The sequence below is a fragment of the Dendropsophus ebraccatus genome, chromosome 4 (genome assembly GCF_027789765.1).
Source record: "Dendropsophus ebraccatus isolate aDenEbr1 chromosome 4, aDenEbr1.pat, whole genome shotgun sequence".
NCBI classification, from domain to species: domain Eukaryota; kingdom Metazoa; phylum Chordata; class Amphibia; order Anura; family Hylidae; genus Dendropsophus; species Dendropsophus ebraccatus.
Window position 1 is genome coordinate 23,443,886 of NC_091457.1, and position 19,769 is coordinate 23,463,654.

The following is a 19,769-nucleotide window of genomic DNA, read 5'->3' on the forward strand; positions in this document are numbered from 1 at the left end:
TGTTACAATTATGTATTTAGTTGGCGGCAACAGTCTGGTCCAACCAGGCTCTAAGAGCTGTCACACGAGCGTATACAGCGGGAGTAGATGTAGAGCAGGAAGAGCTTCCCCAGGATACAATACCGACCAAGGTCCAGGCTCCGTTTCTCTGGCACACAAGAGGTCCACCGGAGTCACCCTGCAGAAGAATTACAGGTATTTTTGTAAATTTTACATAATAAGGTTATGTTCACACTATGTATATTTTCGTCCGTAGTGCGAACCGCGAATATACGCCCGTAGTTTTGAGGTTGATGCGTTCGCTTGAAAGTATACGATATACGGCCGCACAATGCACACTACTTATGAGCTTACGGCAGGATCTAATACGGCGCCGTGAAAAATGAACAAGACCATTGTTTGAGGATGTAACTGTTCCAACTCACGGCGGTGGATTTCAGTGCGGTCCCATACGGAGTACTTATTTCTGCCAAATTAAACTTGATTTTTAGATCCAAAAGGTTCTGTGTGTTTTATTGGGCTGGGCGAAGATTTCCAAGTAAATGACCTGTTTCAGGTCGCCTCGAAACAAGCTAGGGAAGCCTAACTGTACTACGGGGCGTATGTTCGCGGTTCGCCCACATCCGGCTGCATGTCTATTTTTCCCACGGCCGTAGTTTCAGCCGCACATGTACGGCTGCGTACTAACTACGGACGGACTCATACGTAGTGTGAACTTAGTCTTAAAGTAGAAAACAAGAATACATATATTTATTATTATTATTTTTTTTTTAAAGCCAACCAAAAATTTACATCTCTCAATAACTTATGCCATTGAGCATCAATTACAGCTTGATGACGTTTCTGTTTACAAGGCGCCTTATTGTCTGCTGAGACATGGCATCCCACTTTTCTTGAAGGGTGGCCCTCAATTCATTGAGGTTATGGGGTACAGAGTTACAAGCCTCTACAGGTAATTTAGATGATCCCATAGGTTTTCTTTGGAATTCAGGTCTGGAGAAAGTGCTGACCACTCCATTTGAGGTTCCCCAGTCTCCAGCAGCCGTTGACCAATGATGTGACCTCAATAAGCTGAAGCATTGTCATCCATAAAGAGGAAATTAGGCGACTGTGTTGTTCATGCAGAGGCACAATGACTGGATTACTAATGTTATTTAAGAAGTATGGGCTTATCATTGTACCGTTCACAAAGTGTATGCCAGTTCTGTATTGACTAGACACACCTACCCACACTGTAACACCACTAAAGGCTTAGGGCCCTATTCCACAGTAACGATTCCCATTTGGCCCGATTCGGCCGATTATCGGTCGGTGAAATAGAGAGAACGATCAGCCGATGATCGTGTCATCAGCTGATCGTTCATTTAGGGCCAGACCTAAAATCATCGTTCCCCCACCGCGCATCGCTACGGTTGAATAGCGGTGCGCGGCGGGCGACCGATGATTTGACAAGCAGCAGCAGCATACATTACCTGTCCAGGCTTCTTGTCCGCTCTGTCTTCATCCCCGAGTCCCGCGCACTCTATCTTCAGAATGGCCGGTCAGCTGAAGGAGCGCTCAGCCAATCACAGGCCGGGACCGCCGCGGTCTGTGATTGGTTGAGTGTGGCCTGTCAGCTGACCGGCCATTCTAAAGATAGAGAGCGCAGGACCCGGGGACTAAGACAGAGCGGAGAAGAAGCCTGGACAGGTAATGTATGATGCTGCAAGCGCTGCAAGGACATCGGTAATGATGTCCTTGCAGCTCTCGCTCAATGATCATCGGGCTGTGGAATAGGCCCAGTAAATGAGCGGCGATCTAGCAGATTGCCGCTCGTTTACATCGTTGATCGGGCCCACCTCGGCCCATGGAATAGGACCCTTAGTCTTATGCATAGCACACTTCTTGACATCTCCAACATCATTGGCGGTCATCATTTCTGCCAATGTGAACATCACTAAGGCCCACTGGTGCCTTTTTAAGCATAGAAGGAGAGGCTCGTAACTCTGTACCCCAGAACCCTAATGACCTGAGGGACGTCCTTCAAGAAGAGTGCGATGCCAAGCCTCAGAAGATAATCAGACGACTTATTGACACAGTGACATTATTTGTTAGAGTATTCCCAGCACTGGTGTTGGCTTTTGTTGCAAAAAATTGAAGGAAACCCTCATTGCATGCTTCAACTTAAATATGATATAATATCACTTTTCTAAACTTCTTACATTTACCATAAATTTCACCCATGAGCCAAATATCCTCAACTTTTTGTGATATATATATATATATATATATATATATATATATATATATATATACTGTAAAATGTCATACCATGCAGGAGGAGGCTCCAGATGCTCCAGCGCAGATCATGGTGCTCTGGATTTGGCTTCCCCAGTGTTTCTGGCAGTCAGCGGTGGTCAGAAGAGGCAGAGCCACCTGTTGCAGTTTGCTTGGGGTGGTTTGTGCTAAAAAAACATAAAGACATTTAATGGTTAAAAAATACAACATTGTAATATAGAGTTTAATTTTAAGCATCATAGTGAAGACATACAGATGTAAAAGAATCATTAAAGGGGTTGCCTACTGAAGACTCGCGAAATCTTGGTATCAAATAGACCTCCAGTCATGCATGCCATTGATTGCCATTGAATATTTGGGTATGTGCACACTACGGATTTCGAGTTGAGAACTTTAAGCGGCTTCCGTTGCGTGATGCAGTGCACCCCCGCTTGAAAATTTACCCGTCCCATGGATTCCATTCATGTCAATTCTTTGGGCAAACAGTAGAATCTGCCTGAGCTTAGAATGGGATCTATGCTAAGGCAGATTGGATCTATCTTATGGGATGGGCTGAACTTCAAGCCGGTTCTCCGCCCAGAATCTGTAGTGTTCACATACCCTTACATTTCCTCTGCAAAGGAAAAGCCTCGCTCCCTAAAACTCCCTACAGCAAAATCTGGGATTTCCAGATGGTAAAAAGAGCAGGACCTAACGGTAATAACCTTAATAACTCTGTGATCAGATTCTGAAAGATGTCTCTGATGGATGAGACAACCCATTTAAGTCTAAAGCTATATTCACCTATAGTATGTTGGTCAGTATCTTTAGCCAAAATAAGTAGTAGAAGCAACAGAGGAAAAACTATATTGGGAAGATTTGCACTTTTTTTGTGTTTCTGACCCACTTCTGGTATTGGTTAAAAATGCTAGACCCCTCCACCCCCCATTCAGGAAAAAAAACATAGAACTTACAAGCAGCATTAACGTAGCCCCATCCAGTGGTGACACATCTCTCTCCTCCGTTAAATATATCAGCACTAGCGGCAAGACACACGGGGCCCACGCGTTCATTATAAGTGGCAGCGCTGGTCAGCTTTATAAGAGTGATGTCATTCACAATGGTCCAGGAACTGTAGTTGGGGTGTCTGAAGACCTGTTAGAATAGTCCAGATATGTTACTATATGTAAGTGCTCTGTATGTACGGTGTTGGTTTAGTCTTCTAAGTGTCAGTTACCCTAGAGATGGTCTTGGTCTGAATAGGCTCAGCATTGGAAGAGCGGTCAAATTCACCCAGAATTACACGGTGGTTGGTTCTATGTGTAAAAGAAACACAGACAAAAATGAAGAGCTTGAATATAAAGTCTCAATTCCGCCAAATTTTATAATGTCTTATCATGAAATACTCAATGCAAAACACTTACGTGACACCACAGTGAGCGGCGGTAACAACCCAGAGAGCGTTGATCAGGGAACCACCGCAGAAGTGGAATCCAGTGCTGTCCTGTAGGGTATAACCATACGAGTCACTATATGGCCTGCTAATACGCACAATTTTATAATTTTTCCTCCAACATTGTTAGGGCACCTTAGAGTATGTTTCCGATGTGATGGAAATACCATAAATTTGGGGGACAATTTATATGAAAAATCATGTGGATAGGTTTTGTTTAAGGGAAACTGTCAAAATGGATTGTTTAAAGTGCACATCACATGTCTATAATGACCTACAGTTAAGATCTGACTAGGAAATTGCAAATATGATTAAATATAAATAATAATTTGAATTTTCTTTACCTAGAACATTGTAACCAGATGTTAGTTAGTGGAACATGCACTAAAAAGCATATATATATATATATATATATATATATATATATATATATATTTATTTATTTATTTTCCGTTTGTGGAATTTTCATTACACATTTTTTGGGCCCCATTTATTGGTGGTGAGGACTGCATCCATCCTCACCAGCCCCTGGAGTCAAAAGCCTCAAACCCCTTCTTGAGGGCCTTTTACATGGGCTGATTATTATTGCTCAAAACGCTCCTTCAGCCAATAATCAGCCCTTGTAAAAGTGACAGTGATCAGCTGAGGATAAAGCCTGATCCTTGGCCGATCGTGCCTTTTGAACCTGCTTTAAAATGTGTTGTTATGGATCGGACTTCTTCCTGTGTAAACAGGGTTATATGAGGCCGATAATGATAAAAGGAAACTGACAGCACAGATTTGTATATATCCATGCTGTCAGTTTCCAGATCTTCCGTCCTCGGCCGCCGCTGCATCTTTAGGCTTCTGCCGCCTCCAGAGTGATCGACAGCTGGAGAAGGTGGGGCCTGAAGATACAGTCGTCATCCTGAGGACTAGAAAGCTGGATGCCGGATCACAACCAGTGGTGTGGATGGTAAGTATACATTGCTGTTTGTGATCTGGAAACTGATAATACAGATACAGGATCTGGTCACAACAAAAAAAGTAGAGGGCTTCAAAACCGGCCTAGACAAGTTCTTAGAACAAAATAATATAAATGCATATGTATAGAACCTATCATCCCTCCCCCTTCCCTGTATCCATCCCCTCCTTGGTTGAACTTGATGAACATGTGTCTTTATTCAACCGTATTAACTATGTAACTATGTATATCCTATATGTACAGTATATCCTATAAGTATATCTGTTCTTTCAGTTTCCAGGGCTGCATGAACAATATACTGTAAGGATCGTTTGTGCAGCCTGGCTGCTCGATTTTTTCTCATGTCATGTAAAGGCACTGCAAACGAGAACGGATCTCGCTGATTGGCGATTGTTTGCGATCACCTGCGCCCGACATATTGATGTAAAAGGACCCTTACTGTAGTTTTGCTCATCTCTAATAGTTATTCTAGGACTCTTCACACTACTTCTGGCATAGTTAGGAGCACTATTCTTGATTGAGAAACAATGAAAAGCTCAAGAGAAACCTGACAAGCACCAATACAAGGCATTGTGATTGAATAGGCATCACTGATAATTCTTATACTTATATTAAGACCATGAGAGTAGTGTGAACAGAGCCTAAATGTAGTAATACAAAAACTATAAGATATAGCTTAAGGAGAAACAGGCTAAGAAATATGTGAAAAAAACAGTACCTGCAGAGACACCTGCCATGGCCAGGAACCAGAAACAGCATTCTCACCATTCACAATTCTGGCATAACCAGAAATGACTGGCTTGATACTTGGCACACCACAGCCTAAATATTGAAGAAAAATTAGATTTCATAGTAAAAAAAATGTATATAGTAAATAAAACTTTAAAAGAATTTTCCAACTCACCAAAAGTACCCCCAAGCAGGGCAAAGCATGAGATGAGCCAAAGGAATGCCATTGTGGTTCAATGGTTACATGGCTTTGCCCAGTTTATAAAGTCTCACCCCACCAATCAAATCCGATCATGTTATCGGACGTTTATGTTAAAGTGTTTTTTTAAGCCCTTTATCAGAGGCCTTGAGTTAATATAGAAAACTCTACCACCTGCAACAATGAGTATAGATAACTGCAAAACACACAGTATGATACAGCTGATTTAGTATCTAAAAAACTATACGTCTTACATTGCTGTGCAAAAGTAAAACAACGTCAACAGTTTTTTCAAGAATAATATGTTTCTAATATTCAAAAAGTTGCAGACCGTTAACTAGTAAAAGATATAAAACTATTAGAACTATAAAGTTTGACAACACTAGAAACTACAAAAAACACTAACCCATATGGTAGGTGTCCCCCTGTGAAGTACATATAGAGTAGTTGCCCCCCTCTGTACCATCTTCCTATAATAGATGGCCCCCTGTGCAGGTCCCTGTATAATTGTTGGCACCCCTTGAGTAGATTGCCCCAGTAGCGGATTATAATAGGTCAGTTTCGGGCGGTAGCCCTGGGCCTTGAGCTCCTTGGGGGCCCATGGCCACCCAAACAGACTCATGCTTTTGTGGTTTATTATCTCCTGACTATAGTACTGCCATGATTTGCAAAAAAATGTTTTTTTTTTCTACATCAATTTTGCACAAATCAGGGCATTGTGACATTATCTATCCTGTACTAAGAACACCACGCTAATGCTGCCATAGTTACAGTGGGCTGGGGGGGGGGGCAGGCTTGGTGAACAGCCTGGGGCCTATGGTAAATTTAATCCGCCACTGGATGGCCCCCTGTGTGATCTACTTATAGAAGATGGCCCACTGTGTAGTCTCTCTGTAGTAGTTGGCCCCCTGTGTAGTCCCACTATAGTAAATATCCCCCTGTGCAGTCTCCTTATAGTAGATGGCTTTCTGTGTAGTCTCCTTATAGTAGATGCCCCCCTGTGTAGTCTCCTTATGGTAGATGGCTTCCTGTGTAGTCTCCTTAAGGCCCAATTCCACGGAACGATTATCGTCCGCTGAGAGCGCTCGTTTGCTCCTCTTAACGACCCGTGTAATAGGCCCTTTATAGAAGATGCCCCCCTGTGTAGTCTCCTTATAGTAGATGGCCCCCTGTGTAGTTTCATTATAGTAGATGGTCCCCTGTGTAGTTTCACTATAGTATATGTTCCTCTGTGTAGTCCCCTAAAGGAAAGGCAGTGTCTGTAATATACATTGCCTGTGTCAGAAGACAGAAGCACTGAAAGAGCTGCGGCAACAGGGGAGCCTTTTTTTTATTTATTTCCATTTTTTATTGTCGTAATGGGGGCCATCTAATTTAGGGGATATGCACAGGCCACCCAGATTCCCAGGATGGCCCACATAGGGGCCCACCAGAGGATCCTCCAGTGGCAAGATCAGTTATGGTGGTTTTGGACAGCAGTGGGCCCTGGGCAAGTGCCCGAACTGCCCACATTATGATCTGCCCCTGGTTAGATCAGTTGGTAACCAGCCAGTTTTTCAGGCACTCAATGCCTCCAGGGAGTGTTATCTTCTCCGCTTCCCCCACCTGCTTCCGGCTTCCTTCTCTGGTCACTCTACAGGTACTTCCACCATGTCTGCAGTTCCTGGTCTGCCTGTGTGCGCCTCACTAAGCTGTCCTCCACCTTTTCTGGCATAACCTATTTAAGGTTGCTTTGCCCGCTCACCTGTGCCTGAGCAATATTGCAATTTTGTCATAGTACAGGTGTGTGTTTTTGTTCTGCTGTCCTGCATCTGACCTGTTTTCTGACTTTGCATCTGCCTTACACTTGTGTACCTCTACCTCCTATGTATGACCCAGACTGTCAACATTTTATTTGTTTCTGCCTCAAGCCACTACTTCCTTAGCTCTGCTTTTTTGATGGAAGCAAAATCTTTGGCACTTTACCCTCTAACTGGGTCCATTATTTTGGAGCAGAAGACTCTGACTCTGCAGTAAGGTAACAGCAGGTTACCACACCCATTTGGTTGTTGCGAACACGATCCAAAGAGCATTTTTTTTAATGAAATCCATTTATATCTTATTTTCTCATTGATACAATGTTATTTAGCAGGTGATATCACAAAAGTTGTTGGAGAGATAGATAGATAGATAGATAGATAGATAGATAGATAGATAGATAGATAGATCCAGGCATCTATCTATCTATCTATCTATCTATCTATCTATCTATCTATCTATCTATCTATCTATCTATCTATCTATCTATCTACCTATCTATCTATCTAACTATGTAGATATTGAATTTACCAAAACTGGAAAATGAGCTGTATTGGCAGATGGCAGCAATATGAACCACCAAGTTACTTTTTAACCACGAAGTGATTGCAAATTTTGGATAATAAGTTGACCTTGAACCGCTCTGCTAGTCTTTCAAGTCTTTCCTTCTACAAAACAGCCCATTCAAACTCAACTGCTATTTTCTAAAATTATTTATGGTAATCTAATTGTTTTACAAATGAAACATTTTGTTGAGCAGTATTGAAAAATGGATCCTCGACCACAAATTAGAATCTTTAAAACCCAAAGTAACTACTTGGCTGAGAATACAATGAAGATAATATGCCACACACGCAAACTGCAGTGTGACTTTGCGACATCTCACTAAAACAGCACATTGGTGCACTGTGCTCCCCTTGAGCAACGATGATGCCTACAGTACATACAGGAGCAGAGAGTATAGTGTGCCATAGGAATAAATATAATGTACAATACAATATACATTATAGGAAGAAAGCATAGCACTGCTGGTCTGTTTGGCATCTTCTACATTCGTAGCTGGTTATAAACTTCTGTCACTAGGTTTATGCTGTCTAGGTTGATGGCAGCATAAACTAGTGACAGAAATTCTAAACAGATCGGTGTATTACTTACATAATTTTGTTTAGCCGTTCTCCTAATATACAGGAGAATGGGATTCTTGACACACCCCCTCTAGCTGCTGATTGACAGTTGACTGCCTATACACAGCATGGATAGATAACTGCCAATCAGCAGCTGGTGGGTGGAGTTTTCTGTTTCTCATGAATATTGAGGACTACTGGGCTCATGCACATAATGGAGAGGATTACTTATTGTCCATGTTATTTAGGAGGATATCTCTAAATTAGCAGCACAGAAAAATGCAAGCAATCCATTATTCTGTTCAGCTTCTCTGTTACTAGTTTATGCTACCCTTAGATAGGACACCATATAACTACTGACAGAGTGTCTTTAAGTCTCAAAGTTTTTCCAATCCTCTATATAAAGACAGTGACAGATTTGCTGTAATATGTCTTATAGCATGTATTTATGCAATGTTGTCCCTGTATGGCCCTGCCTACCACTAGATTTGAACCTCCTGGTTCGAGCATCCCTAAATGCCAGGAGGGACTCACCCTACACTAGAGGGGTGTGTAGGAGTAAGTTCTGGTAAAGAGATGATTCTGTCTCAAGTCAGAGAAAGATAAGGTAAGGCATTTGTAGGTATGGCAGGAAGTGGTGAGAGATAAAAACCGGATCACATCTTTTGGCTATGTTCACACTACGTATCTTTCTGCTTGTAGTGCGAACCGCGAATATATGCACATAGTTTTGAGGTTGATGCATTCCCTTGAAAGTATACGATATACGGCCGCACAATGCACACTATGTATGAACTTACGATCGTATACGGCGCCGTGAAAAATGAACAAGACCTTTGTTTGAGGACGGAAATGTTCGAACTCACGGCCGTGGATTTACATGCAGTCCCGTACGGAGTACTTATTTCAGTCAAATTGAACTTGATTTTTCGATCCAAAAGGTTCTGTGAGTTTTATTGGTCTGGGCGAAGATTTCCAAGTAAATGACCTGCTTCAGATCGCTTCGAAACAAGCTAGGGAAGCATAACTGTACTACGGGTATATGTTCGCGGTGCCTACGCATTCGGCCGCATGTCGATTTTTCCCACGGTCGTAGTTTCAGCCGCACATGTACAGCGGCGTACGAACTGCGGACGGAATCGTACGCAATGTGAACATAGCCTTTAACTGTAAAAACAGCCGCAAGAGTAGAGGGAATTGCTAATGGTATTCCATATCCTGTTCAGCTGTGTCCTTCTTATATACCGGTGCCCAAAACTGTACACAGTATTCTATATGAGGTCTGACCAGTGATTTATAAAGAGGCAAAACTATGTTCTTATCTTTAGCATCTATATCTCTTTTGATGCATCCCATTATTTTCTTAGCCTTGGCAGCTGCTGCCTGGTACTGATCACTAAAGTTGAGTTTACTGTCCACCAATACCCCCAGGTCCTTTTCAGAAGCAGTTTTACCCAGTGTTTTATTATTTAGCACATAAATGTACTCATAATTTCTATGGCCCAAATGCATAACATTTGACATTTCTCCACCCAAGCCTCCAGCTTCTCCAAATCCCTCTGTAATATGATGTTATCCTCCTCTGTGCTGATTACTTTACCCAGTTTAGTATTATCTGCAAAAATGGAGATTCTACTCTATATACAGTATGGTATGTCCCACGTAGACGAGCTTCAGATGGATCATTCAGCTATAATGCTATATTGCTTTGTCGTAGGTTCTGGTAAACTTATGATGCGATGAATGGGCAGATGCTGTTCTCAGAAACAGGGAGTGCAGATTGATGACCTGCACATATACATACTGTAGGACTGAAACGCACGCTCGTGCTTCTTGGGGCAATGTTAAGTGTCCTGATGCGATATCAGATGTACAGCAGCCTACACCACTTCTCAAATCTCTCAAGTTAGGTGTATACAATATAAGTAATTATGTCTCTGAATGCAGTTTGTATAGATTATCTTTATATTTGTTTTTCCACTGTTTAGAATGTTCGTGTTGGTCACACCACCCTGAACAAGGCCGAACTCAGGAGCTGAGCAGTCAGGACTGGTTGGTACTTGTAAGGAAGGCCACCTGGGAATAACAGGATTGAACAGGTTTCATTATGTAAACATATTCCTATTACTCGTACTGTAGTAGGGTTGCTTATGTATTGAGTTTATTATCTCATTCTGTGTTTTGGCCCATTTAACCCCTTGGTAACATGTGATGTTTATGTATAACACATGCCGATCACTTAGACTGTGGACAAAGCTCAGGATCTGAGTGTGCCTCATAGATATCTCATCAATGATGTCTATGAATATGCTGATTTGGGGTATTAAACCTCTTAAAAGACTTGGCTTTTTTAACACACATTACAAAGTTATATAACTTTGTAATAGGGTTAAATGCCCGGTCTGGCCCCCTTCCCCCACTTTCCGACCCCCGACCCCCCCCCCCCTCCCGGAAGTTAAAGAATGTATACATTACCTATTACGATCGTCACGGTCCTCTTCTCCCGGTGACGACGACGTCAGAGCCGGGGGGCGGTCCGGGTCTTCTTCCTCCTCGGCGTCTTAATTGAAAGTGAATGGGAGAGAAAAGGCTGTTGGTGCACATGCGCACCAGCAGCCTTTTCATTGGCTGGAGCGCATCACATGGCTTCCAGCTTGCTCAGCCCTGATTGGCTGAGCTTGCTGGGAGCCATGTGATGCGCTCCAGCCAATGAAAAGGCTGCCCGTGCGCAAGCACACCGGCAGCCTTTTCTCTCCCATGGACCCGGAAGTAAGAGGCATCGCTGGACGGCGGACGCAGGTGACGGTGAGGCGTACGGCGGGCGAATGGAGTGGCGATCGTCACCAGAGGGATGGTGAGTATGTCTGTGTTTTTGTTGTTTTTTTTTTTTTGGGGGGGGGGGGGTACCCGGCAGAGTTGTCCTTTAAATGTTGAAATCAATAGCTGAATGAGAGGTGCTGTCCCAGATTAGCACTTCTGCAAAGTGACCAAGGGTTGCAGTTTAGTTACAATGGCAGCCAGTGGTCTATTGAAGGCCTCCTACCTGCCATGGTGGATCTGCTAATATGACCTTCTTTAGGTAGGCTGTACTAACAGAGCACCAAATGAACTATTCAATACCATGCAGTAGCATGGCATGGATCAGAATAATCAACCTTATAATTGCTTATAAAAGTCCCCTGGAAGGACTTAACAAGTCCCCCCTGTACCTAAATGGGAAGCAGTTAATAGTTTGTTCCACGGTCCAGTAAGACTGTTAGGAGCTCTGGGGCACCTGTAAGGAGCACTGTCCACCTCCATAAAAAGAGGCTGGCAGGACAGGAACGGCATTGAGGATGAAGATAAGAGACATACCTTCCTCCTCGGCATCTCCTGTGCAATAGGGGACTAGCAGGATCAGCAGGTTAGATTAGTGTAACCTACTGATAATTCCCCTTTAAAATTCTAATCACGCCCATTCACAAATGAAAAAAATGGAAACAAAAAAGTCAAATATGTTTGGTATTGCCACATGTTGAATTGTCTAGAGTGTTAAAAAGTTTAACCACATAAATGGAAAAAAAATTACTAAATTCCAGAATTGCTGATTCTTGGTCACATTATAAATACTAATACTAATACTAATCATCATCAAAATAAGGCCCCTTCTACCAAAAGCTTACAATCTTACAGGAATGGGGTTGAGACATATAGTCGAAAGCGCTTTGTATAATGGTCCAGCTATTGTATTTAAATAGTGTTCTGCATATAGAGGAGGATGAGCCAGCCACCAACCAATCTGTGTGTGCGTGAATAATAATAAAAAAAATAATCTACCCCAAAATAATACCAGTAAAAACTAGAGATCATGGTGCATGACATAAGCCTCATAAGTTATAGATGAAAAAAGAAAATCCTAGGGGTCAGAAAAGGGGAAATTTTCTGAAAATGTATTAAAAAAATTAGGTTTTGCTGGAATTGAATTGACTCACAGAATAAACCTTCAGTTTGGATATGTTCACACTACATAAGTTACGCATTAAACAACGGCTGTGATAACTATGTAACTTACATAGTGCTGCCCCTCTATGGAATTTCAGGTGGAGTGTATACACAAGGGGGGGGATTTATGAAGATATGAAGACCGGCGTCTTCTATTAAGCCCCACCCCCTTTTTCATGTCAGGATTCTCTAAGAGGCGTACGCCTCTTAGTGAATCCGGCCGGCCGGCCGGGCACCCGAATCTGCGCCCGGCGTACCAAATCTACACCTGCTTCCAGCAGGTGTAGATTTGAGTCATGATTTGCGCCTGTGAGCAGGTGTAAATCATGATAAAAGAGGTGCAGGAGGAGGCCACGCCTCCTCCCTGCCTCATCACGCCCCCACAAGCTCCGCTAGCCCGCCCATAGGGCGAGCGGGGCCCACGGGTGGCATACACCAGGGAGAAGGGACGAATCTGCACCTTCTCCCTGGCGTAAGCCTCTTTCGTAAACTTCATAAATCCCCCCATAGTATACACTCCGGCCAGGATCCCTAGCGGCATCCGAATTTAGTGGCAGTGAAGATCATCCATCCGGTACTGCAGTACCGCCTGGGATGATCTTCTCTGACACCGGCTGTTCCTTGACCTGGCTGGGTCACAGAACGGCCGGTGTCTTACTGCGTGGGAACATAGCCTTTTACTGCAAGCTGAACACCCCCCAAAATTAGCAAGATGAAAAGTCATTGCAAAGTACAAAATTCCGCTAAAACAGCAAGCCCCTTTATGGCTTTGTAGATGGCAAATGAAAAGCATTTTGGCTCTTAGAATGTGAGGAAGAAAAAAATAAAATGCAAAAATAAAAACTGTGTGCACAAATGGTTAAACAAGCTAACTAAACAAAGCCATAAAGACAAATAACCAGTAGGAAGAGGGAGATTGTGATCCCACTGTATAGAGATCTAGTGACACCACATCTGGAATACTGTGTCCAGTTCTGGAGACCTCACCTACAAAAGGACATTGATAAAATATAACAGGTCCAAAGATAGGCTTAAAAAATGGTGGAGGGTGTGAGGAATAAATCATATCAGGAAAACATAGAAGATTTGCTATATCATTTCTAGTTCAGAAGTCATTAACAGAGAAATGTGTGTTCAGCCTCAGCCTTTGTGTTCAGCACCATGGACAGCACACTGAACATTAGAAATAGCTGTGCATCACAGGAAAGGTTCCCGGTAGTTGTTGCAACTTTCTGTGTTGAACTTTTGAATTACAAGATATATTGTAAATCAGATTGTGGCAATTACTGAAACAATTCTACATTCCAATGCTACAAGATCACCTTTCCATTAAACAAAAAATTTCTCTTGATTAAATATATGTCAAGATGGCAGCCATGATCCAGACATGGGGTGTTCAATTTTTTTTAATTTCCAAAATAAAAGGTGTCTTGAGACTTTTTTTTACATGAGTCATCAGTCAAAATTGACATGTTATCTGTAGGTGGCTTCTATGAGCAACACCATGATTGCTCATAATGATCAGTGCAGTACCTATGTACTTCATTGATCCATTACCTTAGTGTTCTATTGGTTCAGAATGCTGAAAGTAGCTGCAGAAGGCCTAGAAGAGGCCTCAGGCTGTACTGACAATAGATCGGCTCTCTGAGGTTTCGTTGCGGGGAGCCGATGCAGACCACTGGACCACCAATGAGGTATGTGATGGCCATTTAAATGCAGCTGTCAATTTTGACAGCTGAATCTAAGAGGTCAAATAGCTGACAGGGAAGATTAGGAGAAGACAGGATCATAGTCTCAATGTAATCAGGGTTACCTGGCGTAAAAACCAAAGCCCTTAATAGTATTAAGCACAGAGGGGGTCTAATACTATTTAGGGGCACAGAAGGGGCCTATACTATATGGGGCATAAAGGAGCCTATACTATATGGGGATATAGGGGCCTATATCACTGAAGGGCCATGGGGAGCTGCAGTGCACCTCTACATAAGTCCTGCATGCTCAGGTGCTGGTGGGAAATTTTATAAGACGGGTGAGTGAGATGTTGGTCTTCATAAATTTGCCCCTATGTATAACTGGAGGTAGCCACTATAGATGGATCCATAAAATGCACTTAGGTTGGTATTGATACACTTTGGTTTATATAGATGGACTGTGAATATAGTTTGTACTACTATTTAGAGATGAGCGAACCGGGTTCGGGTTCGAACCGATCCGAACCCGAACGATCGGCATTTGATTAGCTGGGGCTGCTGAACTTGAATAAAGCCCTAAGGCTATGTGGAAAACATGGATAAAGTCATTGGCTGTATCCATGTTTTCCAGACAACCATAGAGCTTTGTCCAAGTTCAGCAGCCCCGGCTAATCAAATGCCGATCGTTCGGGTTCGGATCAACTCGAACCCGAACCCGGTTTGCTCATCTCTAACTACTATAACTATGCACTGTGGGCATTATTTATTTTTTACATCTGTCACCAATGGCTGCTAGCATAGCTAGCAATATTACCAAAAAGGACCCATAGAAAACTACAATTACTACCGAGAAATGCTATTGCTCTTGCTATTAGTAGTATATGGAACATAATGTTGTTTTGTTCTGTGTGGTTGGTTCACTGTTCACTTCAACACATTACAAAATAAAATCCTGTTGTAGTAACTTTATTGATGGTAAATAGTCATAATGATACATTTAGTTGGCGGCAACAGTCTGGTCCAACCAGGCTCTAAGAGCTGTCACACGAGCGTATACAGCGGGAGTGGATGTAGAGCAGGAAGAGCTTCCCCAGGATACAATACCGACCAAGGTCCAAGCTCCGTTTCTCTGGCACACAAGAGGTCCACCGGAGTCACCCTGCAGAAGAATTACAGAAGAAACTCTATGGTTATGTATGTTCTTGTGTTGGAAAATCTTTTTCTTTTTTTATTTTATTTAAGTAGTATGGACTTGTTGCTGTACCATTAACAAAGTGTAGAGCAGTTCTGGCCACACTGTAACACTAGCAAAGCCAACCGTGGCTGATGCATAATGCTCTCCTAAAAGTCTCCAACATCATTGGCGGCCATCAATTCTACTCAGCATGAATAAACTTACTTAAGTGAACAGAACTGAGGGCCACTGGTCCCTTGTCCAAGCTGTGATGCTCAAGAGCTCATGAGATGTTAGGGAGACAGTGACATGTTGTTGGGGTATACCCACCACTGATGTTGACTTTTGTTTCAGTAAATTATTTGAGATGAGGAAATTACCATTACTGCTTCTACTCAAATGCCCTACTATCATAAAATGTCATACCATGCAGGAGGAGGCTCCAGATGCTCCAGCACAGATCATGGTGCTCTGGATTTGGCTTCCCCAGTGTTTCTGGCAGTCAGCGGTGGTCAAAAGAGGCAGAGCCACCTGTTGCAGTTTGCTTGGGGTGGTTTGTGCTAAAAAAACATAAAGACATTTAATGGTTAAAAAAACCCTCAACATTGCAATATAGAGTTTAATTGGAAGCATCATAGTGAAGACATACAGATGTAAGAGAATAACCAAAGGGGTTGCCTCTTTAAGACCCGAGACATCCTTCTATCAAATGAACATCAGATAGTTAGGCAAATATGCTATACTATGTTTTCTTCTGCAAAGGAAATGCCTGGACAGACAACTTGCTACAGCCAAATTGGGGATTTCCTGGTGGTGCAGAGTGCAGGACTCAGGTTATTAGGGTATGGTCACACTACGTGGAGACTTCAAGCAGATTTCGCCACGCGGCCTCTACTTGAAGTTCAGCCCATTCCATACCCTCAATGATATTTGCCAGCAGATTCCGCCATCTGCCTTAAGAATTGACATGCCAATTCTTTAAGGGGACGGTGGAATTTGTTGGCAAATATTTTTTAGTCTGTGGAACGGATGGAACTTCAAGCGGAGGCCATCCGGCAGAATCCGCTTGATATCGCCGCTGAAATTCCATAGTGTGTATGTACCCTTACCCGATTGCCCCCGTAGTCGAATTCTAAAAGATATTGTTTCTGATGGATGAGAGAACTCCTTTATTTATATAGCTATGTTTAACCATAGTATTTTGCTCAGTATATTTAGCCAAAACCAGTAGTAGAACCAAGAGAGGAAAAACTATAATGAGAAGATTTGCACTGAAATACTATGTGTGAACATACAAAGCATTTAACATTAAGTTTTGCAAACTTTTTACCCAGTTTTGTCTCATGTTTAAAAAGTTATAAAAAAAAGTCTAGAAGAAAAAAACAAAACAAAAAGAAAACAAAATTACAAAAATGATAAAAAAAATGAGCTATACAAATACTAACACCTGAGTACAGCATCTCTGTTCAGCATACTGTTTTTATCAAACTTATACTTCCTATAGCTACATCACTTATAGAACTTACATGCAGCATTAACGTAGCCCCATCCAGTAGTGACACATCTCTCTCCACCATTGAATATATCAGCACTAGCGGCAATGCAGACGGGGCCCACACGTTCATTGTAGGTGGCAGCGCTGGTCAGCTTTATAAGAGTGATGTCGTTTACAATGGTCCAGGAGCTGTAGTTGGGATGTCTGAAGACCTGTTATAATAGCACAAGCTCATGATTCATGCTATCGGATAATCTACAAGATGTGTAACTAACATTGAGTGTTTTTTATTTGTGATGTTTTCTATACTTTATATATATATATATATATATATATATATATATATATATATATTTACTTTTTTTCTGCTTATACTGGAATCACACAAGTACTTATGGATGTTTTTGAGCCATATTCATGACCGTTCCTAGCAATAGTGTAACTTACCCTGGCGATGGTCTTGGTCTGAATAGGCTCAGCATTGGAAGAACGGTCGAATTCACCCAGAATTACACGGTGGTTGGTTCTGTGTACAAGAGGAACAAAAAGTTAGTTTCTGTTAAAAGAGTCATGTTAGTTTAATAGGTAATTAAAAATATATATTATGTGTCTATAATATTATTATGTTTTTCTAAATTCTAGTAAAGTTTCTGTACATGTGGTATTAGATTAATCCTCTTACTATACATCAAAACTGGTGGGAAGATAACCTAATACAGTCTAAAACTGACCCAATCTAAATTTACAATGCGTATTTCTACATCTCTAGATCCGTCTAACTTTATATAGCGACTATTGAGCTATTACTAAAAGTGATGAAGGTTTATGTATTACAAGCCATTCCCCTTTTGCCAAAACATGATATAATATTTTGCCCCAGAAAAAGCCCAATTTACAAGAACAGTATGTCTTGAGGAGACCACCAAGCTGGCAGATGAAGTCTTACAAGCCATGCAATACTCCATGGAAAAAGAGTATATAAATAGCTAATTTCAAGAAGACATGAAGAAAAAAAAATGCAACCAAAAACGAATCAATATCTGCCCCTAAAAAAAGCCTTAAAACATGATTAGGGATTATATGCAAGCCAGAATTACCATCTGTACTGGTAAGGGGCAAGAACCCTTAAACAACTACAGATGGGTTACTCCCGCTTTAAGAGGAGAGTTCTGGCTTGGCCTATAATCCCTTATCATGTTTTAAGGCGCCCACATTGCCATTACTATTATGCTGCTCTGGTTCCTGCTATGGGAGTGTTTCTGGGTTTGGGAATGTGACATAGTCGTTAAACAGTGGCTGTAGCTGTAAGTAGAAGTTATTTTAGTCATTTACCTCCTTCCTGGTTACAAAGCTAAAAAGAGTATTGCCCAGACAACTTCTTTAGGACTGGACATCGATTATTATGGAATCTACCTCCATCTTCTAAGCATAGCTCATTTTTCAAAAAGGAGTAAAAACGTTATCACTTACGTGACACCGCAGTGAGCAGCAGTGACAACCCAGAGAGAGTTGATCAGGGATCCACCGCAGAAGTGGAATCCAGTGCTGTCCTGTGGAGTGTAAACATATGCATTACTACATTGTTTGCAAATGCCACAAAAAACAAACAAAAAAAATGTATTCTTCAGGAACTGTATAGAAGATAGAAAAAAAAAATAAGTCTTACCTGAAGAGACACCTGCCATGGCCAGGATCCAGACACTGCATTCTCACCATTTACAATCCTGGCATAGCCAGAAATGACAGGCTTGATGGTTGGTACACCACAACCTAGGTGTTAAAAAAATATTCTTCAATGTAAGAAATTAGTCCAAAAATTCTAAATGTTCTAAATCATCCTAGTAAATGGACTAAATATTTAACTTACCAAGGGCGCCACCCAGAAGAGCAAAGCATGAAAGAAGCCAAAGGACTGCCATGGTGATTAAGTTCTTGAGTGCGACGCTTTGGTGTGTATGTGTTGAGTTTATATATTCTTAAGCCACCAATCACGATGAGCCCTTGGAAATTTGTGTATACAAGATATTCTTTCCCTGTCTTATCATAAAGCCTTGAGTCAATGCACAACATTTCATCACCTGCACGTTCGGTGAAAGATAGATGCAGTGCAGGTGTTCAGTTTGATCAGGCTGAATTCACACCTCATAGCAGTGCACCATGTGGCCGATTACTGCACATAACTTATTGTAAAAGTTTCTGCCTTGGGCCACATCTCTCTATTTGTTCCCCAATACCCATACAATGTTATTGGGAATATCAGCAACATTGTTAATCGGGGAGAAATGGGGACATGGTTTCTCCCACTTTTGAAACCCACATGGGGTATTCCCACATTCGTTGTTTCGTTGTGTTTCTTTGTTTACAAAATTACAACCTAATTGCTAATATGGACTCTTCAATGTTATCTAAATTAGGTTTTGGGACTTTTTCATGTGATCAGCATTACCAGGCTTCATCAGAAGCGTTTGTCTTGTCATGAACCATCTGATAAAGCCTGGTAATGCTAATCACATGGCCCAGAAAGTCAATTTAGACAAAATTGCACATAATAAATTAAACTCTTATTCTGTAAATAAATTATGTCAGTTCTATCACATGCAACGTATGAACAGGCAGCCCTGTTTTTTTAATGGTTTAGAATGGAATAAAAAGTACAAAAACAATAATACTCCCCTACAAATTTACCTCTATTGGCACTGGTGCTTATCTTCAAAGAGGTATCAGAGCTGTACAATAGGACTCCTTTTATTTTATACTATTACATTTAGGCTGAGTTTACACTACCTAAGACATCGGCCGTTCGGCGGATGTCCATTAAGTTAATCCTGGCCAGAACTTTCATTTCTTTAGAATTGGGATGTGGGCAAATTACTCATAGCCGACCGGAGCCATACTTTACATTGTCT

At 41.8% G+C, this 19,769-nt stretch overlaps 2 protein-coding genes across 2 annotated transcripts; both read right to left on the reverse strand.

The window, feature by feature from the left end:
* On the reverse strand, positions 1 to 5,647 carry LOC138787939 (chymotrypsinogen A-like). The gene is made up of 7 exons (XM_069965265.1): positions 5,578 to 5,647; positions 5,392 to 5,495; positions 3,681 to 3,760; positions 3,494 to 3,572; positions 3,231 to 3,411; positions 2,311 to 2,444; positions 1 to 178 (listed from the first exon to the last, which is right to left on the reverse strand). Exons 1-7 carry the CDS (start codon positions 5,627 to 5,629, stop codon positions 17 to 19), a joined length of 792 nt encoding a protein of 263 aa, XP_069821366.1. The 5' UTR covers positions 5,630 to 5,647; the 3' UTR covers positions 1 to 16.
* Positions 5,648 to 15,144: 9,497 nt separating this feature from the next.
* On the reverse strand, positions 15,145 to 18,810 carry LOC138787935 (chymotrypsinogen A-like). The gene is made up of 7 exons (XM_069965259.1): positions 18,731 to 18,810; positions 18,530 to 18,633; positions 18,334 to 18,413; positions 17,311 to 17,389; positions 16,895 to 17,075; positions 15,795 to 15,928; positions 15,145 to 15,353 (listed from the first exon to the last, which is right to left on the reverse strand). The coding sequence occupies exons 1-7, from the start codon at positions 18,780 to 18,782 to the stop codon at positions 15,192 to 15,194; spliced, it is 792 nt and encodes a 263-aa protein (XP_069821360.1). The 5' UTR covers positions 18,783 to 18,810; the 3' UTR covers positions 15,145 to 15,191.
* Between the last annotated feature and the right edge of the window lie 959 nt (positions 18,811 to 19,769).

Excerpts from the sequence above, each read along its gene's own strand:
- LOC138787939 (XM_069965265.1), bottom strand. The coding sequence starts at position 5,629 with ATGGCATTCCTTTGGCTCATCTCATGCTTTGCCCTGCTTGGGGGTACT. Across the intron at positions 3,573-3,680 it reads GCCGCTCACTGTGGTGTCAC|AACCAACCACCGTGTAATTC; the intron begins GTAAGTGTTTTG and ends TTTTACACATAG. Across the intron at positions 2,445-3,230 it reads GGGCTACGTTAATGCTGCTT|CACAAACCACCCCAAGCAAA; the intron begins GTAAGTTCTATG and ends ATGTTTTTTTAG.
- LOC138787935 (XM_069965259.1), bottom strand. The coding sequence starts at position 18,782 with ATGGCAGTCCTTTGGCTTCTTTCATGCTTTGCTCTTCTGGGTGGCGCC. Across the intron at positions 18,414-18,529 it reads CATGGCAGGTGTCTCTTCAG|GACAGCACTGGATTCCACTT; the intron begins GTAAGACTTATT and ends TACACTCCACAG. Across the intron at positions 17,390-18,333 it reads GCTGCTCACTGCGGTGTCAC|AACCAACCACCGTGTAATTC; the intron begins GTAAGTGATAAC and ends TCTTGTACACAG.